This window comes from Rhinoderma darwinii, chromosome 4 (genome assembly GCF_050947455.1).
Source record: "Rhinoderma darwinii isolate aRhiDar2 chromosome 4, aRhiDar2.hap1, whole genome shotgun sequence".
Taxonomy (NCBI): domain Eukaryota; kingdom Metazoa; phylum Chordata; class Amphibia; order Anura; family Rhinodermatidae; genus Rhinoderma; species Rhinoderma darwinii.
The window spans coordinates 261,015,809-261,039,914 of record NC_134690.1 but is presented as its reverse complement, the minus strand read 5'-3'; the positions used below and the strand labels follow the sequence as shown (position 1 = coordinate 261,039,914).

At 40.3% G+C, this 24,106-nt stretch overlaps 1 protein-coding gene across 1 annotated transcript in view; it reads left to right on the top strand.

Moving 5' to 3' along the window:
* The window catches only part of TXLNB (taxilin beta), a 105,586-nt gene that overhangs the window by 24,429 nt on the left and 57,051 nt on the right, over nucleotides 1–24,106 (top strand). The window contains exons 2-3 of the mRNA XM_075864289.1: nucleotides 13,144–13,235; nucleotides 17,082–17,252. Coding sequence (XP_075720404.1) covers nucleotides 13,144–13,235; nucleotides 17,082–17,252 — 263 coding nt within the window. The remainder of the gene's footprint in view (nucleotides 1–13,143; nucleotides 13,236–17,081; nucleotides 17,253–24,106) is intronic.

The following is a 24,106-nucleotide window of genomic DNA, read 5'->3' as shown; positions in this document are numbered from 1 at the left end:
TCAACCCTGTCGCTTTGGCTACCTCCTACCTTCAAGATCCCCAACTCCTTCCATGTCTCTCTCCTGAAGACGGTAGTTCTGAACCGCTATACCAAGACTCCTAGCCCTGCAGTTGCCTCCAGCGGTCCTTCGGACACCTTCGAGGTTAAGGAGATCTTGGACACTAAGAGAGTGAGAGGAAAAACGTTTTATTTGGTGGATTGGAGGGGGTTTGGTCCTGAAGAGAGGTCCTGGGAGCCAGATGAGAACCTCAATGCTCCAAACCCTCCTGAAGAAGTTTCTCTCTCGCTCTGGTCCCAAGAGGAGGGGGCGTAAGAGGGGGGATATTGTCATGTCCATGGCCGCAGGCTGTCAGGCTCACTCACCTCCTGACGGCTGCAGCCATGGGTCTGCGAGCGCTGGCCCCAGTCTCCTCCTCAGACACCACTTCCGCACGTGCCCGAACATAAAGAGCCAGCACGCACCTGAAGTTAATGTCAAAATTAGCCCATGAGAACTCTGGACTATAAGAAAGGCTCAGCCCTTTGCTCCCATGCCTTATCGTACCCAAAGTTTGTCTAAGCAAATGGTCTCCTAGATTTTCCCAGTTCCCAGTGTTCTTCGTTCCTGTACATGTATTCTGTATCCCGTGCTATCCTGGTTAAGTTCCATGCTGAGCTGAAGTCGTGCTGTGCTATATACCACGCCCGCCCTGCTACACCATGCCTGACATCTGCTGTCTAGTCCCAGCCGAGCCTGTCTCACTACTGTCCGAGCTGCTACAGGTACACTATACAAACTATAGACTGTGACCTGCATCCTGTTGGCCAGCTTCCATACCGTCAAGGCGGTACGGTTCAGTGGGTCAACGTACCCAACGTGACATATATATATGTATATATATATATATATATATATATATATATATATATATATATACACTACCGTTCAAAAGTTTGGGGTCACCCAGACAATTTTGTGTTTTCCATGAAAACTCACACTTATATTTATCAAATGAGTTGCAAAATGACTAGAAAATATAGTCAAGACATTGACAAGGTTCGAATAATGATTTTTATTTCAAATAATAATTTTCTCCTTCAAACTTTGCTTTCGTGAAAGAATGCTCCATTTGCAGCAATTACAGCATTGCAGACCTTTGGCATTCTAGCTGTTAATTTGCTCACGTAATCGGGAGAAATTTCACCCCATGTTTCCAGAAGGCCCTCCCACAAGTTGGATTGGCTTGATGGGCACTTCTTGCGTACCATATGGTCAAGCTGCTCCCACAACAGCTCTATGGGGTTGAGATCTGCTGACTGCGCTGGCCACTCCATTACAGATAGAATACCAGCTGCCTGCTTTTTCCCTAAATAGTTCTTGCATAATTTGGAGGTGTGCTTTGGGTCATTGTCCTGTTGTAGGATGAAATTGGCTCCAATCAAGCACTGTCCACAGGGTATGGCATGGCGTTGTAAAATGGAGTGATAGCTTTCCTTATTCAAAATCCCTTTTACCTTGTACAAATCTCCCACTTTACCAGCACCAAAGCAACCCCAGACCATCACATTACCTCCACCATGCTTGACAGATGGCGTCAGGCACTATTCCAGCATCTTTTCAGTTGTTCTGCGTCTCACAAATGTTCTTCTGTGTGATCCAAACACCTCAAACTTCGATTCGTCTGTCCATAACACTTTTTTCCAATCTTCCTCTGTCCAATGTCTGTGTGCTTTTACCCATATTAATCTTTTCCTTTTATTAGCCAGTCTCAGATATGGCTTTTTCTTTGCCACTCTGCCCTGAAGGCCAGCATCCCGGAGTCGCCTCTTCACTGTAGACGTTGACACTGGCATTTTGCGGGTACTATTTAATGAAGCTGCCAGTTGAGGACCTGTGAGGCGTCTATTTCTCAAACTACAGGGTGGGCCATTTATATGGATACACCTAAATAAAATGGGAATGGTTGGTGATATTAACTTCCTGTTTGTGGCACATTAGTATATGGGAGGGGGGAAACTTTTCAAGCTGGGTGTTGACCATGGTGGCCATTTTGAAGTCGGACATTTTGTATCCAACTTTAGTTTCTTCAATGGGAAGAGGGTCATGTGACACATCAAACTTATCGAGAATTTCACAAGAAAAACAATGGTGTGCTTGGTTTTAACATTACTTTATTCTTTCATGAGTTATTTACAAGCTTCTCTTTGTTTACAGCCATTGACATGTCGCAGAGGTTAACACGTGAGGAGCGGATAGAAATTGTGTTGATGTCTGGTGAACGCAGTACCCGGGTCATTGCAACAGATTTCAATGCAAGACACCCTACGAGACCACCCATCTCCCATGCTATAGTTTGCAAACTGCTTGCCAAGTTTCGTGAAACTGGTTCAGTGTTGGATTTGCCCAAATGTGGACGCATGAAAACTGTCACTAATGAAGAAACATCAGTGGCTGTCCTAGCTTCATTCAGCAAGAGCCCACAGCGTAGCACTCGCCGCATGTCACTGGAGAGTGGCACCCTTACAAACTCCAGCTGCTGCAGCATCTCAACGAGGATGACCCAGATCGGCGCACTGAATTTGCAGAATGGGCAAAACAAAAATTGGAACAGGACACTCAGTTTACACAGAACATTTTGTTCAGTGATGAGGCAAACTTTTATGTGAATGGTGAAGTTAACAAACAAAATCACCTCTATTGGTCTGACACTAACCCACATTGGATAGATCCCTCCAAGACTGTTGGAACACAAAAATTGATGGTATGGTGTGGTATATGGGGTACAAAGATAGTAGGGCAATTTTTCATCAATGGAAACCTCAAGGCCACGGGATATCTGAAAGTGCTACATGATGATGTGTTTCCCTCTTTATGCACTGAAGCTGGCACGTTCCCTGAGTTTTTCCAGCAAGATGGTGCACCACGACATTATGGGTGTCAGGTCCAAGCATTCCTAGATGAACAGTTTCCTGGAAAGTGGATTGGTCGTCGTGGGCCAGTTGAATGGCCCCCTAGGTCTCCCGATCTGACCCCCTTAGACTTTTATCTTTGGGGTCATCTGAAGGCAATTGTCTATGCTGTGAAGATACGAGATGTGCAGCAACTGAAACTACGGATACTGGAAGCCTGTGCTAGCATTTCTTCTGCTGTGTTGCTATCAGTGTGTGAAGAGTGGGAGAAGAGGGTTGCATTGACAATCCAACACAATGGGCAGCACTTTGAACACATTTTATAAGTGGTCAGAAACTTGTAAATAACTCATGAAAGAATAAAGTAACGTTAAAACCAAGCACACCATTGTTTTTCATGTGAAATTCTCGATAAGTTTGATGTGTCACATGACCCTCTTCCCATTGAAAAAACTAAGGTTGGATACAAAATGACCGACTTCAAAATGGCCGCCATGGTCAACACCCAGCTTGAAAAGTTTCCCCCCTCCCATATACTAATGTGCCACATACAGGAAGTTAATATCACCAACCATTCCCATTTTATTTAGGTGTATCCATATAAATGGCCCACCCTGTAGAGACTCTAATGTACTTGTCTTGTTGCTCAGTTGTGCAGCGGGGCCTCCCACTTCTCTTTCTACTCTGGTTAGAGCCTGTTTGTGTTGTCCTCTGAAGGGAGTAGTACACACCGTTGTAGGAAATCTTCAGTTTCTTGGCAATTTCTCGCATGGAATAGCCTTCATTTCTAAGAACAAGAATAGACTGTCGAGTATCACATGAAAGCTCTCTTTTTCTAGCCATTTTGAGAGTTTAATCGAACCCACCAATGTAATGCTCCAGATTCTAAACTCGCTCAAAGGAAGGTCAGTTTTATAGCTCCTCTAAACAGCAAAACTCTTTACAGCGGTGCTAACATAATTGCACAAGGGTTTTCAAGTGTTTTCTAATCATCCATTAGCCTTCTAACACAGTTAGCAAACAAAATTAGAACACTGGAGTGATGGTTGCTGGAAATGGGCCTCTGTACACCTATGTAGATCTTGCATTAAAAAACAGACATTTGCAGCTAGAATAGTCATTTAGCACATTAACAATGTATAGAGTGTATTTCTGATTAATTTAAAGTTATCTTCAGTGAAAAAAAAAAACTGTGCTTTTCTTGCAAAAATAAGGAAATTTCTAAGTGTCCGTAAACTTTTGAACGGTAGTATATATACAGTGGAGGAAATAAGTATTTGATCCCTTGCTGATTTTGTAAGTTTGCCCACTGTCAAAGTCATGAACAGTCTAGAATTTTTAGGCTAGGTTTATTTTACCAGTGAGAGATAGATTATATAAAAAAAAAAAAAGAAAATCACATTGTCAAAATTATATATATTTATTTGCATTGTGCACAGAGAAATAAGTATTTGATCCCCTACCAACCATTAAGAGTTCAGCCTCCTCCAGACCAGTTACACGCTCCAAATCAACTTGGTGCCTGCATTAAAGACAGCTGTCTTAAATGGTCGCCTGTTTAAAAGACTCCTGTCCACAGACTCAATTAATCAGTCTGACTCTAACCTCTACAACATAGGCAAGACCAAAGAGCTTTCTAAGGATGTCAGGGACAAGATCATAGACCTGCACAAGGCTGGAATGGGCTACAAAACCATAAGTAAGATGCTGGGTGAGAAGGAGACAACTGTTGGTGCAATAGTAAGAAAATGGAAGACATACAAAATGACTGTCAATCGACATCGATCTGGGGCTCCATGCAAAATCTCACCTCGTGGGGTATCCTTGATCCTGAGGAAGGTGAGAGCTCAGCCGAAAACTACACGGGGGGAACTTGTTAATGATCTCAAGGCAGCTGGGATCACAGTCACCAAGAAAACCATTGGTAACACATTACGCCGTAATGGATTAAAATCCTGCAGTGCCTGCAAGGTCCCCCTGCTCAAGAAAGCACATGTAAATGCCCGTCTGAAGTTTGCAAATGAACATCTGGATGATTCTGAGAGTGATTGGGAGAAGGTGCTGTGGTCAGATGAGACTAAAATTGAGCTCTTTGGCATTAACTCAACTCGCCGTTTTTGGAGGAAGAGAAATACTGCCTATGACCCAAAGAACACCATCCCCACTGTCAAGCATGGAGGTGGAAACATTATGTTTTGGGGGTGTTTCTCTGCTAAGGGCACAGGACTACTTCACCGCATCAATGGGAGAATGGATGGAGCCATGTACCGTCAAATCCTGAGTGACAACCTCCTTCCCTCCACCAGGACATTAAAAATGGCTCGTGGCTGGGTCTTCCAGCACGACAATTACCCGAAACATACAGCCAAGACAACAAAGGAGTGGCTCAAAAAGAAGCACATTAAGGTCATGGAGTGGCCTATCCAGTCTCCAGACCTTAATCCCATCGAAAACTTATGGAGGTAGCTGAAGATCCGAGTTGCCAAGCGACAGCCTCGAAAACTTAATGATTTACAGATGATCTGCAAAGAGGAGTGGGCCAAAATTCCATCTAACATGTGTGCAAACCTCATCATCAACTACTAAAAATGTCTGACTGCTGTGCTTGCCAACAAGGGTTTTGCCACCAAGTATTAAGTCTTGTTTGCCAAAGGGATCAAACACTTATTTCTCTGTGCACAATGCAAATAAATATATATAATTTTGACAATGTGATTTTTTTTTTAAAATATAATCTATCTCTCACTGGCAAAATTAACCTAGCCTAAAAATTCTAGACTGTTCATGTCTTTGATAGTGGGCAAACTTACAAAATCAGCAAGGGATCAAATACTTATTTCCTTCACTATATATATATAGTCAAACAAAAAAAAAGACAAACAAAAAAGATCCAGACAAACAAAAAAAATCCAGCAGCACCGGTGGAAAGATGTAGGAAGATGTGGGTGCAAGCCTCAGAGAGCAGACCAAGCTCTCAATATCCACAGAGATCCAAAAATAGGCAGCACACCATAGAGTTAGTGAAAAAAGAGGGTACTTTATTGGCCCCAAGTGCGACGTTTCAGCTCTATCCACTAGAGCCTTTCTCAAGCCTACATGTCGCCCCGCAAAACAAAAGTTATGGCTCTTTAACCCCTTCCCGCTGCAGCCCTTTTTCAGATTTTCATTTTGGTTTTTTCCTCCCCACCTTCCAAAAGCCATAACATCTTTATTTTTCCGTCGATATAGTACTATGAGGGCTTGATTTTTGCGGGCCGATTTGAAGTTTTTCGTAGTTATTTTGCCATATAATGTACTAGGAAACGGTAAAAAAATTATTTGTGGGGTAGAAAATGAAAAAAACAGTAATTCCTCCATGGTGTTTTGCGCGCTGTTTTTACGGAATTCACTGTGCAATTAAAACAACATGTTAACTTTATTCTGTGGATCAATACGATTACGGCGATATGAAATATATATAGTTTTTTCTATATTTTACTACTTTTACAAGTAAAAACCTAAGTGTAAAAAATAACATTTATTTTGTGTCGCCAAATTCCGAGAGCCATAACTTTTTTATTTTTCCGTCGATTAAGTGGTATGATGGCTTATTTTTTTCGGGATAAGCTGTAGTTTTTAATGATACCATTTTGGTATACATGCGACGGTTTAATCACTTTTTATTTGATTTTTTGTTGGAGATTAGGTGACCACAAAAATAGAGATATTGGCGTTTATAATTTTTTTTTTTTACGGCGTTCACCGTGCAGGTTAAATAATGATATATTGTAATAGTTCAGACTTTTACGGACGCGGCGATACCAATTATGTTTATTTATTTATTTTTTTACTATGCTCTAGGGCGAAAATGGGAAAAGGAGGGGTTTTTGAACTTTTATTTATATATATATATATATATATATATATATATATATATATATATATACAGTGAAGGAAATAAGTATTTGATCCCTTGCTGATTTTGTAAGTTTGCCCACTGTCAAAGACATGAACAGTCTAGAATTTTTAGGCTAGGTTCATTTTACCAGTGAGAGATAGATTATATAAAAAAAAAAAAAACAGAAAATCCCATAGTCAAAATTATATATATTTATTAGCATTGTGCACAGAGAAATAAGTATTTGATCGCTTTGGCAAACAAGACTTAATACTTGGTGGCAAAACCCTTGTTGGCAAGCACAGCAGTCAGACATTTTTTGTAGTTGATGATGAGGCTTGCACACATGTTAGATGGCATTTTGGCCCCCTCCTCTTTGCAGATCATCTGTAAATCATTAAGATTTCGAGGCTGTCGCTTGGCAACTCGGATCTTCAGCTCCCTCCATAAGTTTTCGATGGGATTAAGGTCTGGAGACTGGCTAGGCCACTCCATGACCTTAATGTGCTTCTTTTTGAGCCACTCCTTTGTTGCCTTGGCTGTATGTTTCGGGTAATTGTCGTGCTGGAAGACCCAGCCACGAGCCATTTTTAATGTCCTGGTGGAGGGAAGGAGGTTGTCACTCAGGATTTGACGGTACATGGCTCCATCCATTCTCCCATTGATGCGGTGAAGTAGTCCTGTGCCCTTAGCAGAGAAACACCCCCAAAACATAATGTTTCCACCTCCGTGCTTGACAGTGGGGACGGTGTTCTTTGGGTCATAGGCAGCATTTCTCTTCCTCCAAACACGGCGAGTTGAGTTAATGCCAAAGAGCTCAATTTTAGTCTCATCTGACCACAGCACCTTCTCCCAATCACTCTCAGAATCATCCAGATGTTCATTTGCAAACTTCAGACGGGCCTGTATGTGTGCCTTCTTGAGCAGGGGGACCTTGCGGGCACTGCAGGATTTTAATCCATTACGGCGTAATGTATTACCAATGGTTTTCTTGGTGACTGTGGTCCCAGCTGCCTTGAGATCATTAACAATTTCCCCCAGTGTAGTTTTCGGCTGAGCTCTCACCTTCCTCAGGATCAAGGATACCCCACGAGGTGAGATTTTGCATGGAGCCCCAGATCGATGTCGATTGACAGTCATTTTGTATGTCTTCCATTTTCTTACTATTGCACCAACAGTTGTCTCCTTCTCACCCAGCGTCTTACTTATGGTTTTGTAGCCAATTCCAGTCTTGTGCAGGTCTATGATCTTGTCCCTGACATCCTTAGAAAGCTCTTTGGTCTTGCCCATGTTGTAGAGGTTAGAGTCAGACTGATTAATTGAGTCTGTGGACAGGAGTCTTTTATACAGGTGACCATGTAAGACAGCTGTCTTTAATGCAGGCACCAAGTTGATTTGGAGCGTGTAACTGGTCTGGAGGAGGCTGAACTCTTAATGGTTGGTAGGGGATCAAGTACTTATTTCTCTGTGCACAATGCAAATAAATTTATATAATTTTGACTATGTGATTTTCTTTTTTTTTTAAATATAATCTATCTCTCACTGGTAAAATTAACCTAGCCTAAAAATTCTAGACTGTACATGTCTTTGACAGTGGGCAAACTTACAAAATCAGCAAGGGATCAAATACTTATTTCCTTCACTGTATATATATATATATATATATATATATATATATATATATATATATATATATATATATATATATATATACCTATCTGAAGGAACACTCTGGGCAAAACTGATAAAATGTGTTCTGCCTAGTGCAGAGCAGCAGGAGTTGGCGCATGCACACAGATTCAAAGAACCCCTACCTCCTCAAGGCATGCACTAAGCATAGCACAGTATATCGGTTTTGCCAAGAGTGCTCCTCTAATTGTTGTTTGAACACTTTTTCTGATTTTCTGTTATAGATACAGTAAATTTAGTAAAAATTTAGCAAATAAAGCTTTTTTTATTTTAATAATTACTAAATTAATCCAATCATCTATTTTCTTTTCTTAACCCCTTCCAAAAATTTGGCGTTGGGTTTCGTCACAACTGGGAAAGTGGAGTATGGAGCAGGCTCATAGGCGGATGTTACAGATGAAACCTCACTGCAAGGACTGGAAAAGGAGATAACACTGATCTCAGCAATTTTTAAAATGCTGCAGTTAATAGCGACCATGACATACAAGCCATCAGAAAAAGGAGCATGGCCCCCTCCGATAGCCCATTGCTTTCCCCCCGCAAAGCAATCATGGAGTGCTGATTGTTGCCATTGCAGGTTGGGGACCTAATGATGGACCCCAGTTCTGCCATCTTTAGGCTCCTATTAAGTCCTTGTAGAGGAAGGGCTTAATAGGAGCCGGTATAAAACACAATCTACTGCAATACATAAGTCTTGCACTATATTGTGCAAGCGATCCAATGATGGCTTGTTCAAGTCTCCTAGGGGGACTAATAAAATAAAGTAAAATCAGTTAAACAAAACAAAATTATATACAAAAACATATTAAGAGTAAAATTAAAAAAGCCTCTAATTTTCCCTAAAAAAAGTTTGTAAAAAAATATCTAATAAACATAATTAATATTGCCGCATCCGTAAAAGTCCAAACTATTGCAATATAACATTATTTAACCCACATGTCAAACACCGAAAAAATTTAATTTAAAAATGCCAGAATTGCTGTGTTTGGCTCAACTCATCACCCACACAAATAGAATAAAAAGTGATCAAAAAATTGTGTGTACTCCAAAATGGTACCAATAAAAACTATTGCTCGCCCCACAAAAAACAGCCAGCACACCGCTTTTTTTTTAACAACTTTTTTTTTCTTACTAAAAGTAGTAAAACATCAAAAAATATATAAATTAGGTGTCCTCGTAATCTTATTGACAAGAAGAATAATGTTAACATGTAGTTTTAACCACACTATAAATACCGTAAAAAAGAATCCCAAAAAAAAAAAAATGGAGGAATCACTGTTGTTTTTCGCATTCTACCCCACAAATAATTTTTTTCTATTTTCCCAGTATATTATATGGTACAATAAATGGTGCCGTGAAAAACAACACCTCGTCCCGCAAGAAAAAAAGCCCTCTTGCGGCTATATCGATGGAAAAATAAAAAAGTTATAACTTATGGAAGGTGGGGAGTAGAAAATGAAAAACTGAATAATAAATAGTTTAAAATGATAAAAAAATAATTTTAATAAATTGACCGTGTTTCACTTCAAACTCATGGTGTTTTATAAATGAATAGAGAAGATCTTATTCGAATATTAGGATTTCACAAAACAACACAATTATTTCATTCCACTTGCTTGCTTTTTAAATGAAGTTTTATATAAATGAGAGAGGAGCCAATGTAATATTAGAAGCAGAAGTCTTAGTGAAATGTAGAGTTAATCTCTGTCACTGTGTTTTGTCTAGAGACCTCTTTACATTTTTTTCTGGAATCTTTTTTTATGCTTGATAATCATAGCCCATTATGAAGACTCAAGTTATAAACATTTCTCGCACATATTCAGCAGATGTGAGTCTTTTTATGCCTGCTCATTAGATTTGCAAATGAATCCATGGATTATCCAAATTCATGGTTTCCATGGGTATGGTAATAAGGCTTTTTCTTCTTTTCTTCTGTGAAGCTTAATAGTTAGAGCACTGTATTCTTCGAAATGTCACAGTAAGTGGAATAATTGATTTAATTCATGCAGAACTAGAGCATGGCATAAGTATACATGTTATCAAAAATGGGCATGACTAAGTCTATTATATTGAAATACACAACATACATTGAGTTTAAAATTATTATTTCAGTCAAATAAACATATAGCTGTCTTCTTTAAATTAATATCACCTTCAGTGCTCATATATTATAAAATATCTGTCATCAAAATGCGGATGAACACTTAATTTTAGAATGCTATAATACCGTACATATATTCTGCACTATGTGGCGTTATTTACTTGTAATACCTTACTCTGTAACCCCTCAGAATTTGATCCTTATTTCCTAATTAAAATAACTCTTTATGAATATTCATTAGGTGCTCCTCTCCTGTCCAAGACATATACATTATAACACATACTGAAAGCTGATTGGCCTGTCATTCACTTCACATGTAATGCTGAGCAACAGTGAATGTAATTGGTTAAAGCTCCCATGAAATATATTTACAAGCACCCAAAAGAGATAGGAAAACCCCTTAGACTTTCGTGCAGATAAAGTTACTTGAAAAATGGGATATTAAAAAGTAGAGATATATGTGTATTATTTTTAATATTTTTAATTTTTGGTAACTAAAAACACTTATTTTAGTTTTAACGAGAACACTTTTTTTTTTCTTATACACTTTGTTAAACTTTGATTACCACTACTTTAGTCCCCCTAGGGGACTTCACTATGCGATCTACTAATCGCTTATATAACAATAGCAATCCGAGGGGCCATGGTTGGGTCAAGGTTGCCATGGCAGCCCATCGCCCCCTGTGTTGGTGTCGCGAGGCCTCTATGGTATGGCAGAAGGAGCCCCCTCCCTCTGTAGCTACTTAGTTTCCGCGGTCTTTATTGATCGCAGTATCTAAGGAGTTAACAACCGGTATTGGATGTAACTCCTATCCTAGCCATTGCAGGGTGGCTTGGGCACAGCTCTTGTGCCTGTAACGTCCACTGGGCATACCATTATATCCTATTGTGGTCAACAGACTGCAATTAGGATGTAATAGTACACTCGTTTGCTCGAACGTGTTAAATTATAAAATTCTGATTGCCTGTAGCCACCACTAGGAGGAGCCTAAGAGTATACTGCATATTAGCTTATTATTAAATTCAATTTATAAACAATATAAGTATGTACTAAGCCCCTAAGTCATTCAACATTTCCTATTAAACTACATTGCCGTAATTATTTATGTTAAAATTGTCAGTATATGCATATTTTTCAGATCGGGAGTTTGAAATATTGTAACGTGTAATTGCAGCTTAAAATACTCAACACACCAACTAATGAGTCAATAAAATTGGGTTGTGATGAATTATAGACCAAATGTAGACTATATCACAAAATACAGATGACAAAATACGAACTGCCTACAGAATACACAAGCTGGACGTAGATCGCTGGAGATATTATGACAGGGTTGGAATACAAATGAATCCACCTTTGTTTCTTTCCTAACATCCACATAACATATACAGATAATGGAAGTCTAAGCACAGCTGATGGGATGCCTGCTAATTCTCTAGTGGGAATTGTATCATTACAGCCAGAAGATTTCACTTTTCTATAGCTATCAAAAAAGGCTACACAAAAACACAATTATTTTCATCCTTTCTTATATATGGATTGTTATACAATTACCTATATCAAATAAACTATCTGCAATAAGTATAACCTAAATTTTGTGGGCCCCTTAACTGTCATGAGTCATTCAAAGAACTCTTCTGTGGCCGAGGCCCAGATACAATTCCAAACTCTACAAGTTTGAAGCTAGACCTCTGTGTCTTGTTTTTTTCCTGACTACCTAATTTGAAACATGGCGCAAAAGTCTATATATATTTTCTCCAATTTGCTAAAATGTGTTTTAACATAACTTACTCCTACTGATATGTTACAAGTTAGGAAAATGGCAAACGTGCTAAGTCATCTTAAAAACCAATACATTTAATGCAAATTGTGGTATTATAGACATTCACATGATTTAATACAAAAAAACAAAAAACAAAACAGACCATTCAGTTGTTTTCTTCTGTTAATATTTTGAAAATTCGATTTGGCTGCATCTTAGTTGTCTAGAAAAGCAGGGTCCCAACTAATATGGCCACCACAATAAGTGCCACCCACCTTTCCTAAATATCTGAACAGCAAATCTTCCTAATTATGCAGTGATATACGGCGGATGTCGGGAAGGGGTTAAATCACATTTAGATAGACTTAGCCATTCAGAGCTCCGAGTGCAAGGGCAGACATATCATAGCGGTGGAGTATGTGGCTGCTTTGGGGCCCTTAGTGAGAAGGAATAAAGCTATGGTTGATCCCTTTGCTACCGTGTTGAGATGACCAGTGCAGGACTCCCCTCTCCAGGGGGAATTGGCCCAAGTGTCATGGAAATGCCATGAGGGGGTAATAAACACCAGGATTTTCTGTCCCGGGTTTAAAAACCCAGCACCATAATGGAGGCCCATTTTGATCTTTATTTTGGGACCCCCCTATCTTCTATGTACGCTACTGTGAGAACAGAAATATGATTGTCATCAAGCATTTCCAGAGAATCATGGCTGGATAGAGAGATATGAAACATATAATACAGTACATGCGTTGTAATCAATAAATTGTAGACATTGTAGCAGTTAGATATAAAGTTGATTTTATAACAAATTTTTACTTTAAGGTAAAGAGGCTGCTCTTCTGCTACAAAGCTTAAGCAAACTGAACACACCCGAGGAAAAACTGGAAGCCTTGACGAAAAAGTATGCAGAAATGGTTAGTATGGCATGAATGTGGAATATGCATTAAGGTGGGGGCATACTTGCATTGTATTTCTGCAGCGTGAGCATACACTGAGAAACATTTTTCATTGTATGCCTATGGGAAAAATATTTTGCAATGCAAGAACTAGAGAAATCCTTTTTTTCCAATTGGCATACATTGTAGTTTAAATACAATGCAAGTACGCCACATGTGAGCACACCCTTAAAATGCAGTCCATGCATATGTTCTTCTGTTAATTCGGACAATAAAGTAATTAAGACACAATTTATTTTGCAATATGCATATGTAATGATTGCAAATCAACTATTGTGTTTCCAAAACTGTGAAAATAAGGGATGTTTCCGAATTAATTGCATTTAAGATAAGACAAGCATTGGGTGGCCCCATGCCCACTTCAGTTTTTTCCTTCAGGGTGCTAGCCGTTTTTCTGACGGCTAGCACACTGACCCATTCACTTCAATGGGGCCATACACACTTCAGTTTTTTTGACGGTCCCGTTGCTCTGCTCCGATCCAAAGTAGAGCATGTCCTACTTTGGGCCGAAATTCCATGACCATGAGGCCCATGCAAGTCAATGGGGCCGTCAAAAAAACTGAAAGGACACGGAAGGCATCCGTGTGCCGTCCGTGTGTGACGGAGCCGTTGCCTAGCAACGGCCGGGCGGGCAGAAAAACATTACAGAAATATTACACTAATCGGCAGCCACTTGTCTCTATCAATCACTGATAGAGAAAAGAGGCTGCTGATTAAAAATAAAATAAAAATCACTTCATACGTACCCGGTCGTTGTCTTGTTGACAAGTCCCTCTTCATCCTCCAGTCCGACCTTCCTGTATGATGATGCGGCAGCCTGTGATTGGCTGCAGAGGCGGTCACATGGGATGAAGCGTCATCCCTGGAGGCCGGCCTTCTGACGTCATCCTGACGTGCGTGACCGCCACTACAGCCTGTGATTGGCTGCAGTGGCGACATGGATGAAACGTCATCGCTGGAGGCCGGACAGGAGGAATGTAAGTATGAAATGTTTTAATTTTTTTTTTCATTACATTAAAATTTTATTTTCCGAGCGCCGAGCATGGTACTGTCCAGGGTGCTGAAAGAATTACCGCCAATCAGTGCAGCCCATTAACTCTTCCAGCACCCTAGACAGTACCATGCTCGGCGCACGGAAACAGAAACACGGAGTGCACACGGTTGTGCACACGGCCGCTAAAACGGCCACACGAATCCATGACAAACGGCCGTGAAAAATGTCTCGGAAGTGTGCACGAGGCCTTACTGTCCTATTTGAGTTAGGTTTTTACCTATTCGCTTTTTTAAGTAAAAGGATCCATGCTGCTACTGAACGCAGTTTAGAATTTTTAATATTTTTGTATTTAAAGAGAACCTTTCACCTGCCCATACATGTGCAGCTGGGTGCACCATGTAATAGCACTGCTGCACAAACCTTGTCTCACTTTTAAAAAAAAATTATGTCCTCCTCTGTTATTTAGATATCGGTGCCATTATATATGGCGCCCGATATGTAAATAACCCCCTGAACTGTCAAAGGGGCGAGTAAATGGCATGGGGGCGTGTAACATGGCTGTGACACTGTCCAATCAGCTACGGACAGTGTTACAGCTGCTTGTGCACTGTGATCTCTCTCGCAAGATCACACAGTCTTTCCTTCACTATCTGACAAGAGATGGAGAGGAGAGAGTGCGAGCGATAGGATAGGATAGGAAAAAAATGTCAAGTGCCCTAGGGTTTGTGCAGTCCTGCCCATTACATAAAACACTCAGCTGCACATGAATGGGCAAGTGAAAGGTTCACCTTAAGTACTTACATTATTCAATATTAATAGGTAAAGCTGGATTCCACGCACAAATCTGTCAAATCTGACAGCAAGGTACAATATAATTTTCCGAATGTGATTTTTTTTTAAATATCTAGTGCCGCTATATTCCAGGCATGAACATTTGCCTGTCCTTATTGATCTCATCTACTTATTCTATGCCTTTTTAAAGTGTATGTTTAGTTTTGCTGCCAATAAAGTGGCTTTTGCTTTTTTTCTGTTTTTATTGTTTTTGGTTGTTTGTTGTTTTCTGAATGTTAGGTTTAGATGGTAGAAATCAATCCAGTTTATTAAATCCAAATTACCCATCTGCCTTATGCCTTTCTTGAACCTCTCTACATGTCCTCCCTGAACATTTCAAAATGAGCTCCAGTGAGAGTTTACTGTGCACATGGCTATGCTATGCTCATGTGACGTATACTAAAGACCAATCAAACGACTTGTTTCCTAACTATACATAGTTTACTCAGAGTATTGCCAAATCGACAACCCCTGCCTCTATAGCAGTGAAATTGCCACCTGCGCAGTACTGTCACCTGGAACACATTTTAGAGCAGCACGTCACCAAGTAGCAGGGACTGAGGCAACATCAGTATGAAGACCCTAAACAGCTTCCTGATGATTTTCACTTCACGACCATTAGTTAGTGATATATATAACTGTACGGGCACCTTCTGGATTAGTATACATGAAAGGCATTTCTGGATGAGCTTTCTTTCTTTAGTTATATTGGATAACGGCAAACAAGCAACCTTCATAGGTACCTAGAAGAAAAATAAATATATAAAAATTCTTAAAGATACCGATTGCGTTGAGAAAAAAATCACAATCCCTTCTTAGACTGCTGTGAATTAGATGTTCAGCCGGCAATTTGTATAACCTGTTGATTTTATGTGCTGTGTGCCCTGAGCGGATCTTCTCATTATGCTGTTTGAGTGTACACAATGGGCGGATATGCTGCGTTAAAGGTACACAGCATATCTGTCCTGGAAACCGGAAGGAATTCTGCCTGAAAAACCGGACAAAATTTTTGGGCAAGAATGTCCGCTGCGGAAATGCTGAGGAAAATAAAGTTTATACTTACCACCCAGGCGTTGTCATGGAGATGTGCCCTTCTATTCTGAGTAAAGACTGGCCTCGTGGGTTGACACTGTAGTTCATGTGACCGCTGCAGCCTGTGATTGGCTGCAGTAGTCACATGGGATGAAACGTCATCCCAGGAGGACAAACTGTGCTCAGAACAGCGGCTCGTGTTGCTATAACAATGGCCATGGTAAGTATGAACCTTTTTATTATTTTTCAAGCAAATATAGCTCTTCTTTATCTGGATTGCAACGGAATCGCAACATTTGCCTATTTATTGCGGGTTTTACCTCCCCATTGAATTTAATGGGGAAAACCCAAAACAGAAGAGCAACGATTCTGCAGCATAAACTGACCTTCATACGGATTAAAGAACTGCACCGCAGGTCAATTTATGAGCGGTTTCTCTGCAGATTTTTTCCGCTGTGTGGGGATGAGATTTGTTCAAATCCCATCCACGAGATTTGTACTACGCTCCGCAGTGTTTTTAGACTGTGTATGTCTCTACCCTTACAAAAATACTGCGTGAGCTGCAGCAGCATCCCCCTCCTCCTTGTCTTCTATTTACTGTTTAAAATTAGACAGAATGTTTGGAGACCTGAGGAGGTTTCTGAAAATGTACAAAGTGCCTGTAGTCAGGGAAAGGGGAACTGCTGGCTACAGGAAGGTGAGGTAGATGCCAATTTCCCCAAATAACATATATCTCATAGTTTTACACGTTCACATATACTACTGAATTAGTAGGTAGTACGTTTTAAAATCCCATCAATGAAAACAATGGCATTTCGTGAAAAATCATATATCTAGCGTTAAGCAAGCTTTTATTCAGAAAATTATTTGTGTGTCAATTGCTATACAGTTATCTGCTAATTGTGTACATATAAAATGTTATTATTAGTGCTTTTGTATCTATGTAGCTTGAAGAGCACCGTATAGAGCAAAAGCATATGAAGCAGCTGCAAAAACGCCAAATCCAACTTATAAAAGAAAAAGACCAGCTACAAAGTGATCATAACAAAGCAATCCTTGCCCGAAGCAAACTTGAGAGTCTGTGCCGGGAGCTGCAGAGACACAACAAAACGCTTAAGGTATATTATTTTATTGTCTGTAATATGTATAGATCTGATGACATTTTAACATATGACATATGTAATTTCTTTAGTTAAGGGTGCACTTCCATAAAAAAAAATGTTTAGCAGGGTTTTACACTGTTTCGGAAAGACAGCACAAATAGGAAAGGCGGTAGTGTATGTCTGTATGTGAGAAATGATATGAAGGCGAGTGTGAAAGAGACAATAGTGGGTGAAGATTGTGAGGAGGTTGAAACCTTGTGGGTGTAACTAGAAAGGGAGGTAAACACTGAAAAAATTACTTTTGGTGTAATCTATAGACCCCCCAATATAACTGAGGAGATGGAAGGTCAGCTATATAAACAGATGGAGCGGGCTGCACAGGCGGGTACTGTAGTGATAATGGGAGATTTTAATTTCCGGGATATTAATTGGTGTCATGGTTCAGCTTCAACTGCAAAGGGGAGACATTTCCTCAACCTGTTGCAGGAAAATTTTATGTGCCAGCTTGTGGAAGACCCGACTAGAGGTGAAGCTCTGTTGGATCTGGTCATTTCTAATAATGCAGATCTTGTTGGGAATGTCAATGTTCGTGAAAACCTCGGTAACAGTGATCACAATATAGTTACATTTTACCTATACTGTAAAAAACAAACGCAGGCTGGGAGGGCAAAAACATTTAATTTTAAGAAAGCCAATTTCCCCAGGATGAGGGCTGCAATTCAGGATGTAGACTGGGAAGAACTAATGTCATATAATGGGACAAATGATAAATGGGAGATTTTCAAATCTACTTTGAGCTATTATAGTGCAAAATTTATTCCTATAGGTAACAAGTATAAACGACTCAAATTAAATCCCACATGGCTTACACCTTCTGTGAAAGGGGCAATACATGACAAAAAAAGGGCATTTAAAAAATACAAATCTGAGGGTACATCTGCAGCCTTTGTAAAATATCAGGAGCTTAATAAAATCTGTAAAAATTTTATAAAATTAGCAAAAATACAAAATGAAAGGCAGGTGGCCAAGGATAGTAAAACAAATCCCAAAAAATTCTTCAAGTATATAAATGCTAAAAAGCCAAGGTCTGAACATGTAGGACCCCTAGATAATGGTAATAGGGAGTTGGTCACAGGGGATCAAGAGAAGGCAGAGTTACTAAATGGGTTCTTTAGCTCTGTATATACAACTGAAGAAAGAGCAGCTGATGTAGCCGGTGCCAGTGCTGTTAATATATCAGTTGAAATACTGAATTGGATGAATGTAGATATGGTCTAAGCTAAATTAAATAAAATAAATGTGCACAAGACCCCGGGACCAGATGGGTTACACCCTAGAATTCTTAAAGAGCTTAGTTCAGTTATTTCTGTCCCCCTTTTCATAATATTCATAGTGACTGGTATAGTGCCAAGGGACTGGCGCAGGGCAAATGTGGTGCCTATTTTCAAAAAGGGCTCTAGGTCTTCCCCGGGTAATTATAGACCAGTAAGCTTAACATCCATCGTGGGAAAAAAGTTTGAGGGGCTATTGAGGGACTATATACAGGATTATGTGACAAAAAATAGTATTATAAGTGACAGCCAGCACGGTTTTACTAAGGACAGAAGTTGTCAAACGAACCTAATCTGTTTTTATGAAGAGGTAAGCAGAAGCCTAGACAGAGGGGCCGCTGTGGATTTAGTGTTTTTGGACTTTGCAAAGGCATTTGACACTGTCCCCCAAAGACGCCTAATGGGTAAATTAAGGACTATAGGTTTAGAACATATAGTTTGTAATTGGATTGAGAATTGGCTCAAGGACCGTATCCAGAGAGTTGTGGTCAATGATTCCTACTCTGAATGGTCCCCGGTAATAAGTGGTGTACCCCAGGGTTCAGTGCTGGGACCACTATTATTCAACTTATTTATTAATGATATAGAGGATGGGATTAATAGCACTATTTCTATTTTTGCAGATGACACCAAGCTATGTAATATAGTTCAGTCTATGGAAGATGTTCATGAATTGCAAGCGGATTTAAACAAACTAAGTGTTTGGGCGTCCACTTGGCAGATGAAGTTTAATGTAGATAAATGTAAAGTTATGCATCTGGGTACCAACAACCTGCATGCATCATATGTCCTAGGGGGAGCTACACTGGCGGATTCACTTGTTGAGAAGGATCTGGGAGTACTTGTAAATCATAAACTAAATAACAGCATGCAGTGTCAATCAGCTGCTTCAAAGGCCAGCATTATATTGTCGTGTATTAAAAGAGGCATAGACTCACGGGACAGGGATGTAATATTGCCACTTTACAAAGCATTAGTGAGGCCTCATCTAGAATATGCAGTTCAGTTCTGGGCTCCAGTTCATAGAAAAGATGCCCTGGAGTTGGAAAAAATACAAAGAAGAGCAACGAAGCTAATTAGGGGCATGGAGAATTTAAGTTATGAGGAAAGATTAAAAGAATTAAACCTATTTAGTCTTGAAAAAAGACGACTAAGGGGGGACATGATTAATTTATATAAATATATTAATGGCACATACAAAAAATATGGTGAAATCCTGTTCCATGTAAAACCCCCTCAAAAAACAAGGGGGCATTCCCTCCGTCTGGAGAAAAAAAGGTTCAACCTGCAGAGGCGACAAGCCTTCTTTACCGTGAGAACGGTGAATCTATGGAATAGCCTGGTCACAGCAGGGACAATAGATGGCTTTAAAAAAGGGTTAGATAATTTCCTAGAACAAAAAAGTATTAGCTCCTATGTATAGAAATTTTTCCTTCCCTTTTCCCGTCCCTTGGTTGAACTTGATGGACATGTGTCTTTTTTCAGCCGTACTAACTATGTAACTATGTAACAAGCTATATGTGCCAAATACACAAATTCTTTCTTTTACAAATGGGTTGTGTCTTTTATTGATAGAATTTTTTTAAATTTACTCTATATTCTACTTCGTGTCCTGTCCCTTGAACTTTTTCTATGTGCACTGTTAGGCTGGATTCACACAAGCATGTTCGGTCCGTAAAGGTCGGAACGTATTTTGGCCGCAAGTCCCGGACCGAACACACTGCAGGGAGCCGGGCTCCTAGCATCATAGTTATGTACGATGCTAGGAGTCCCTGCCTCTCCGTGGAACTACTGTCCCGTACTGAAAACATGATTACAGTATGGGACAGTTGTCCCGCAGAGAGACAGGGACTCCTAGCGTTGTACATAACTATGATGCTAGGCGCCCGGCTCGCTGCAGTGTGTTCGGCCCGGGACTTGCGGCCGAAATACGTTCCGTCCTTTACAGACTGAACACGCTCGTGTGAATCCAGCCTTAGCAGGACAGAGAGGATCACTTAAAGCCAGGATCACACAGACAGTTTTGATGTAGTTTTTATTGTAGTTTTTACCTCAGTTTTTTGAGCCAAACACATAAGTGGACACAAAACAAAGGAGAAGCATCAGTCTTTTGTTTATACTTTTTCTTCCTTTTGGATCCAATTCTGACTTTGGCTAAAAAAAACTAAGCCAAAAACCTCAATAAAAACGGCATCAAAACTGTGTGTGTGATCCTGGCCTAACACTTCCTGGCCGACCAGTTGTCACAGTTGCCAGAAGAAGTAAGTGAACCCATTTGAATTACCTGGATTTCTGCATGGATTACTAATAAAACATGGTCTGATTGTTATCTAAGTCAGAATTATAGACAAACACAATGTAACTAAACGAATTACACAATTTTGGACTATTCCTCCCTGCAAATGTGTTTTAGTTTATCAATTTCTTCGTGGTATGTATTGCGTACACAGCCCTCTTCACGTCATGCCACAGCATCTCGATAGGGTTAAGGTTAGTACTTGGACTTTGCCTTTTCTAAACACAAATCTTCTTTTTAAACCATTCTGTAATTGATTTCTTTGCGTTCTTTGGGTCATTGTCTGGTTCCATCTCCCAACGTCTCTCCAGCTTGAGAACATGGACTGTTGCCCTTACATTCTCCTGTAAAATGTTTTGATATATCTTGGAACTCATTGCAAGTTGTCCAAGAACTGAAGGCAGTAAAGCCACCTCAAACCATGGTGTTCCCTCCACCATACTTAACAGGTGGGATGAGGTTATTTTGTGTGTGTAGTGTTGTTTTTCCTCCAAATATAGCGTTGTGCATTTGTGATAAAAAGTTCAAATTTTTTACTCATCTTTCCATAGAACATTTTACCAGAAGCTTTGTGGAAAATTCAGGTGGCCTCGGGCAGCAGCTACCTCCATGGTGCCCTTCTATGAAGTCCATTCTTGTTCAGTGTTTCTCTAATAGGGTACACTAAACAGAGTTTGCAGTTTGAAGAGTCTTCAGCAGGTCTTTTGCTGTTACCCTTCGGTTCTTTCTCACCTCTTTCAGGATTGCCCGTTGTGCTGTTGGAGTGATCTTAACAGGACACCAACTACTAGGGAGAGTAGCACAATTCCTGAATTTACTTAATTGTAGACAATTTTCTAATCGTGGATTGACATACACCCAGGTCTTTAGAAATGCTTTTATAGTCTTTGTCAGCTTTATGCGTCCCCATACCACCTCGGTTGAGGTCTATTGAAAGTTGTTTGCCTGGAGGCATGGTTCACACCAACCAATCTTTCTTGAGAAGAACAGAGTTGTCAGTAACCAGCCTTCGTGTGCCTTATCTAATGGGCAAAGCACCTGTAAAACCCACACTCCAAATTTCATCTCCTTAATGAAAACATCTTTTGCTAAATAGTTCTTGAAGATTTCATTAAAACAGAGGTTCACTTACTTTTTCACCACGTTGTGTGGATGTTTACTCAAATTGCTTAATAAAAGACATGAACAGTATAACTATTTGTGTGTTATTAGTTTAGTTAGATTGTGTTTGTCTATAATTGTGATCAGATAACAATCAGACCACATTTTATTAGTAATCAATGCAGAAATCCAGATAATTCCAAAGAGTTCACTAACTTTTTCTTTCAGCTGTGTATAGGAATCTTATATGATATAGGAGAACTTACACTTTAAATTTTGCTGCGGTATGCAATTGTTGGGAGGAAGGAGTGCGGCTTATTTATGAGTTAGCTTCTGTGCATAGCTAGAGCGCTGTCAATAATCAGCGGCCAGCGGGGGAGTGGCAGTTCATGAATACATTAGACTCCTTCCTCACAATGATCACATTGCACTGCAACGTTTAAACTGTAAGTGCTCCAATGTCATACAACATTCCCACATAAGTAAGAGACTGCTCAAATCAGCGCGTCTGACACTACTTTATGCTGCCATCCGAGAGGGCAGCATAAAGTTCAAGACAGGTTCCCTTTAAGGGCGGGTTCACACATAGCGGAATTTCACTTAAATTCCGCTGCGGACACTCCGCAGCGTTAATCCGCAGCGGAGCCGTTTCTCCATTGACTTTCACTTTAATTTAGCAGTGTTCGTTTACACGATGCGTACAATTCCGCTGCGGAGCATAGGCTGCGGAGCGGAATTTGTTGTCCGCAGCATGCTCTGTCTGTTGCGGAGCAGTGGCGGACTGGTTGCGGACTCATGGCGGAATTTCTCCATTGACTTCAATGGAGAGTCAAAATTCCGCAATGAAGTCCGCAGATCTTATGTGTGCTGCGGAGCGTATTGTTTTTACTACCATGACATTTCTTCATTCTGGCTGGACCTATGTATTTCTAGGTCTACAGCCAGACTGAGGAAGTCAATGGGGCTCCCGTAATGACGGGAGCGTTGCTAGGAGACGTCTGTAAATAGTCACTGTCCAGGGTGCTGAAAGAGTTACGCGATCGGCAGTAACTGTTTCTGCACCCGGGACAGTGACTACCGATCTCAATATACATGTATCTGTAAAAAAACATATAAGTTCATACTTACCGAGAACTCCCTGCGTCTGTCTCCAGGCCGGCCTCCCAGGATGACGTTTTAGTGTAAGTGACGGCTGCAGCCAATCACAGGCCAAGCACAGGCTGCAGCGGTCACATGGACTGGAGCGTCATCCAGGGAGGTCGGGCCGGATGCCGAAAGAAGGACGCGTCACCAAGACAACGGGCGGTAAGTATGAAATTCTTTGACTTTCACTAGGGAAAGTGCTGTCCCTTCTCTCTATCCTGCACTGAATAGGGAGAAGAGAAGCACTTTTCCTGCAGTCCGCAGCGGCCAGTCCGCATCAATTTTCTGCACATTTTGTGCAGATCCGCTGCAGAATCTGCAACGCAGATTCTGTGCGGCATTGATGCGGACAGTTGCGGAGGAATTCCGCCATGTGTGGTCATGCCCTTAGGATATGATTGCAGCTTGGGCCAAATCAAACTTATGCAACAAGTGAACTTGCACTTACACCACTTGCAGTTTATTTTCCCTGACACACATACACTTGCAAGGCAATTGAGTTACATTTCTGGTCATTTTTTTCTGTCTTTTTGCAACTTAAAGGGATATTATAATTTTAGCAAATAAAGGAAATTCAATATATATAAATATACTGAAAAGCTATACAATTTTCTGATATACTTTCTGTATGAACTCCTCATGGTCTCAAGATCTCTGCTTGCAGTCATTCAATGGTAACCTTCATTGTTTACTTCAAGTGGATAAAAAAGTGTCCTGGACTCACAGGTGCTTAGATCGTTACAGTTACACTATGTGTATCAATGTCTTGTAAGAGCCTAGCACCTGTATGTCTATCATATGACCAGGACAGATTTTTATACCCTGGAAGTAGATAATGGAGGTTCCTATTGAATCATTCAAGCAGAGATCTTGAAAACTGTGAGAAGTTGATACAGAGAGTATATTAGAAAATCGTATAATGTTTCACAATACAATGAATACGATTTTTTGCTAAAACGGTAACATTCTTTTAAAGGGAACTTATCAGCAAGATCATG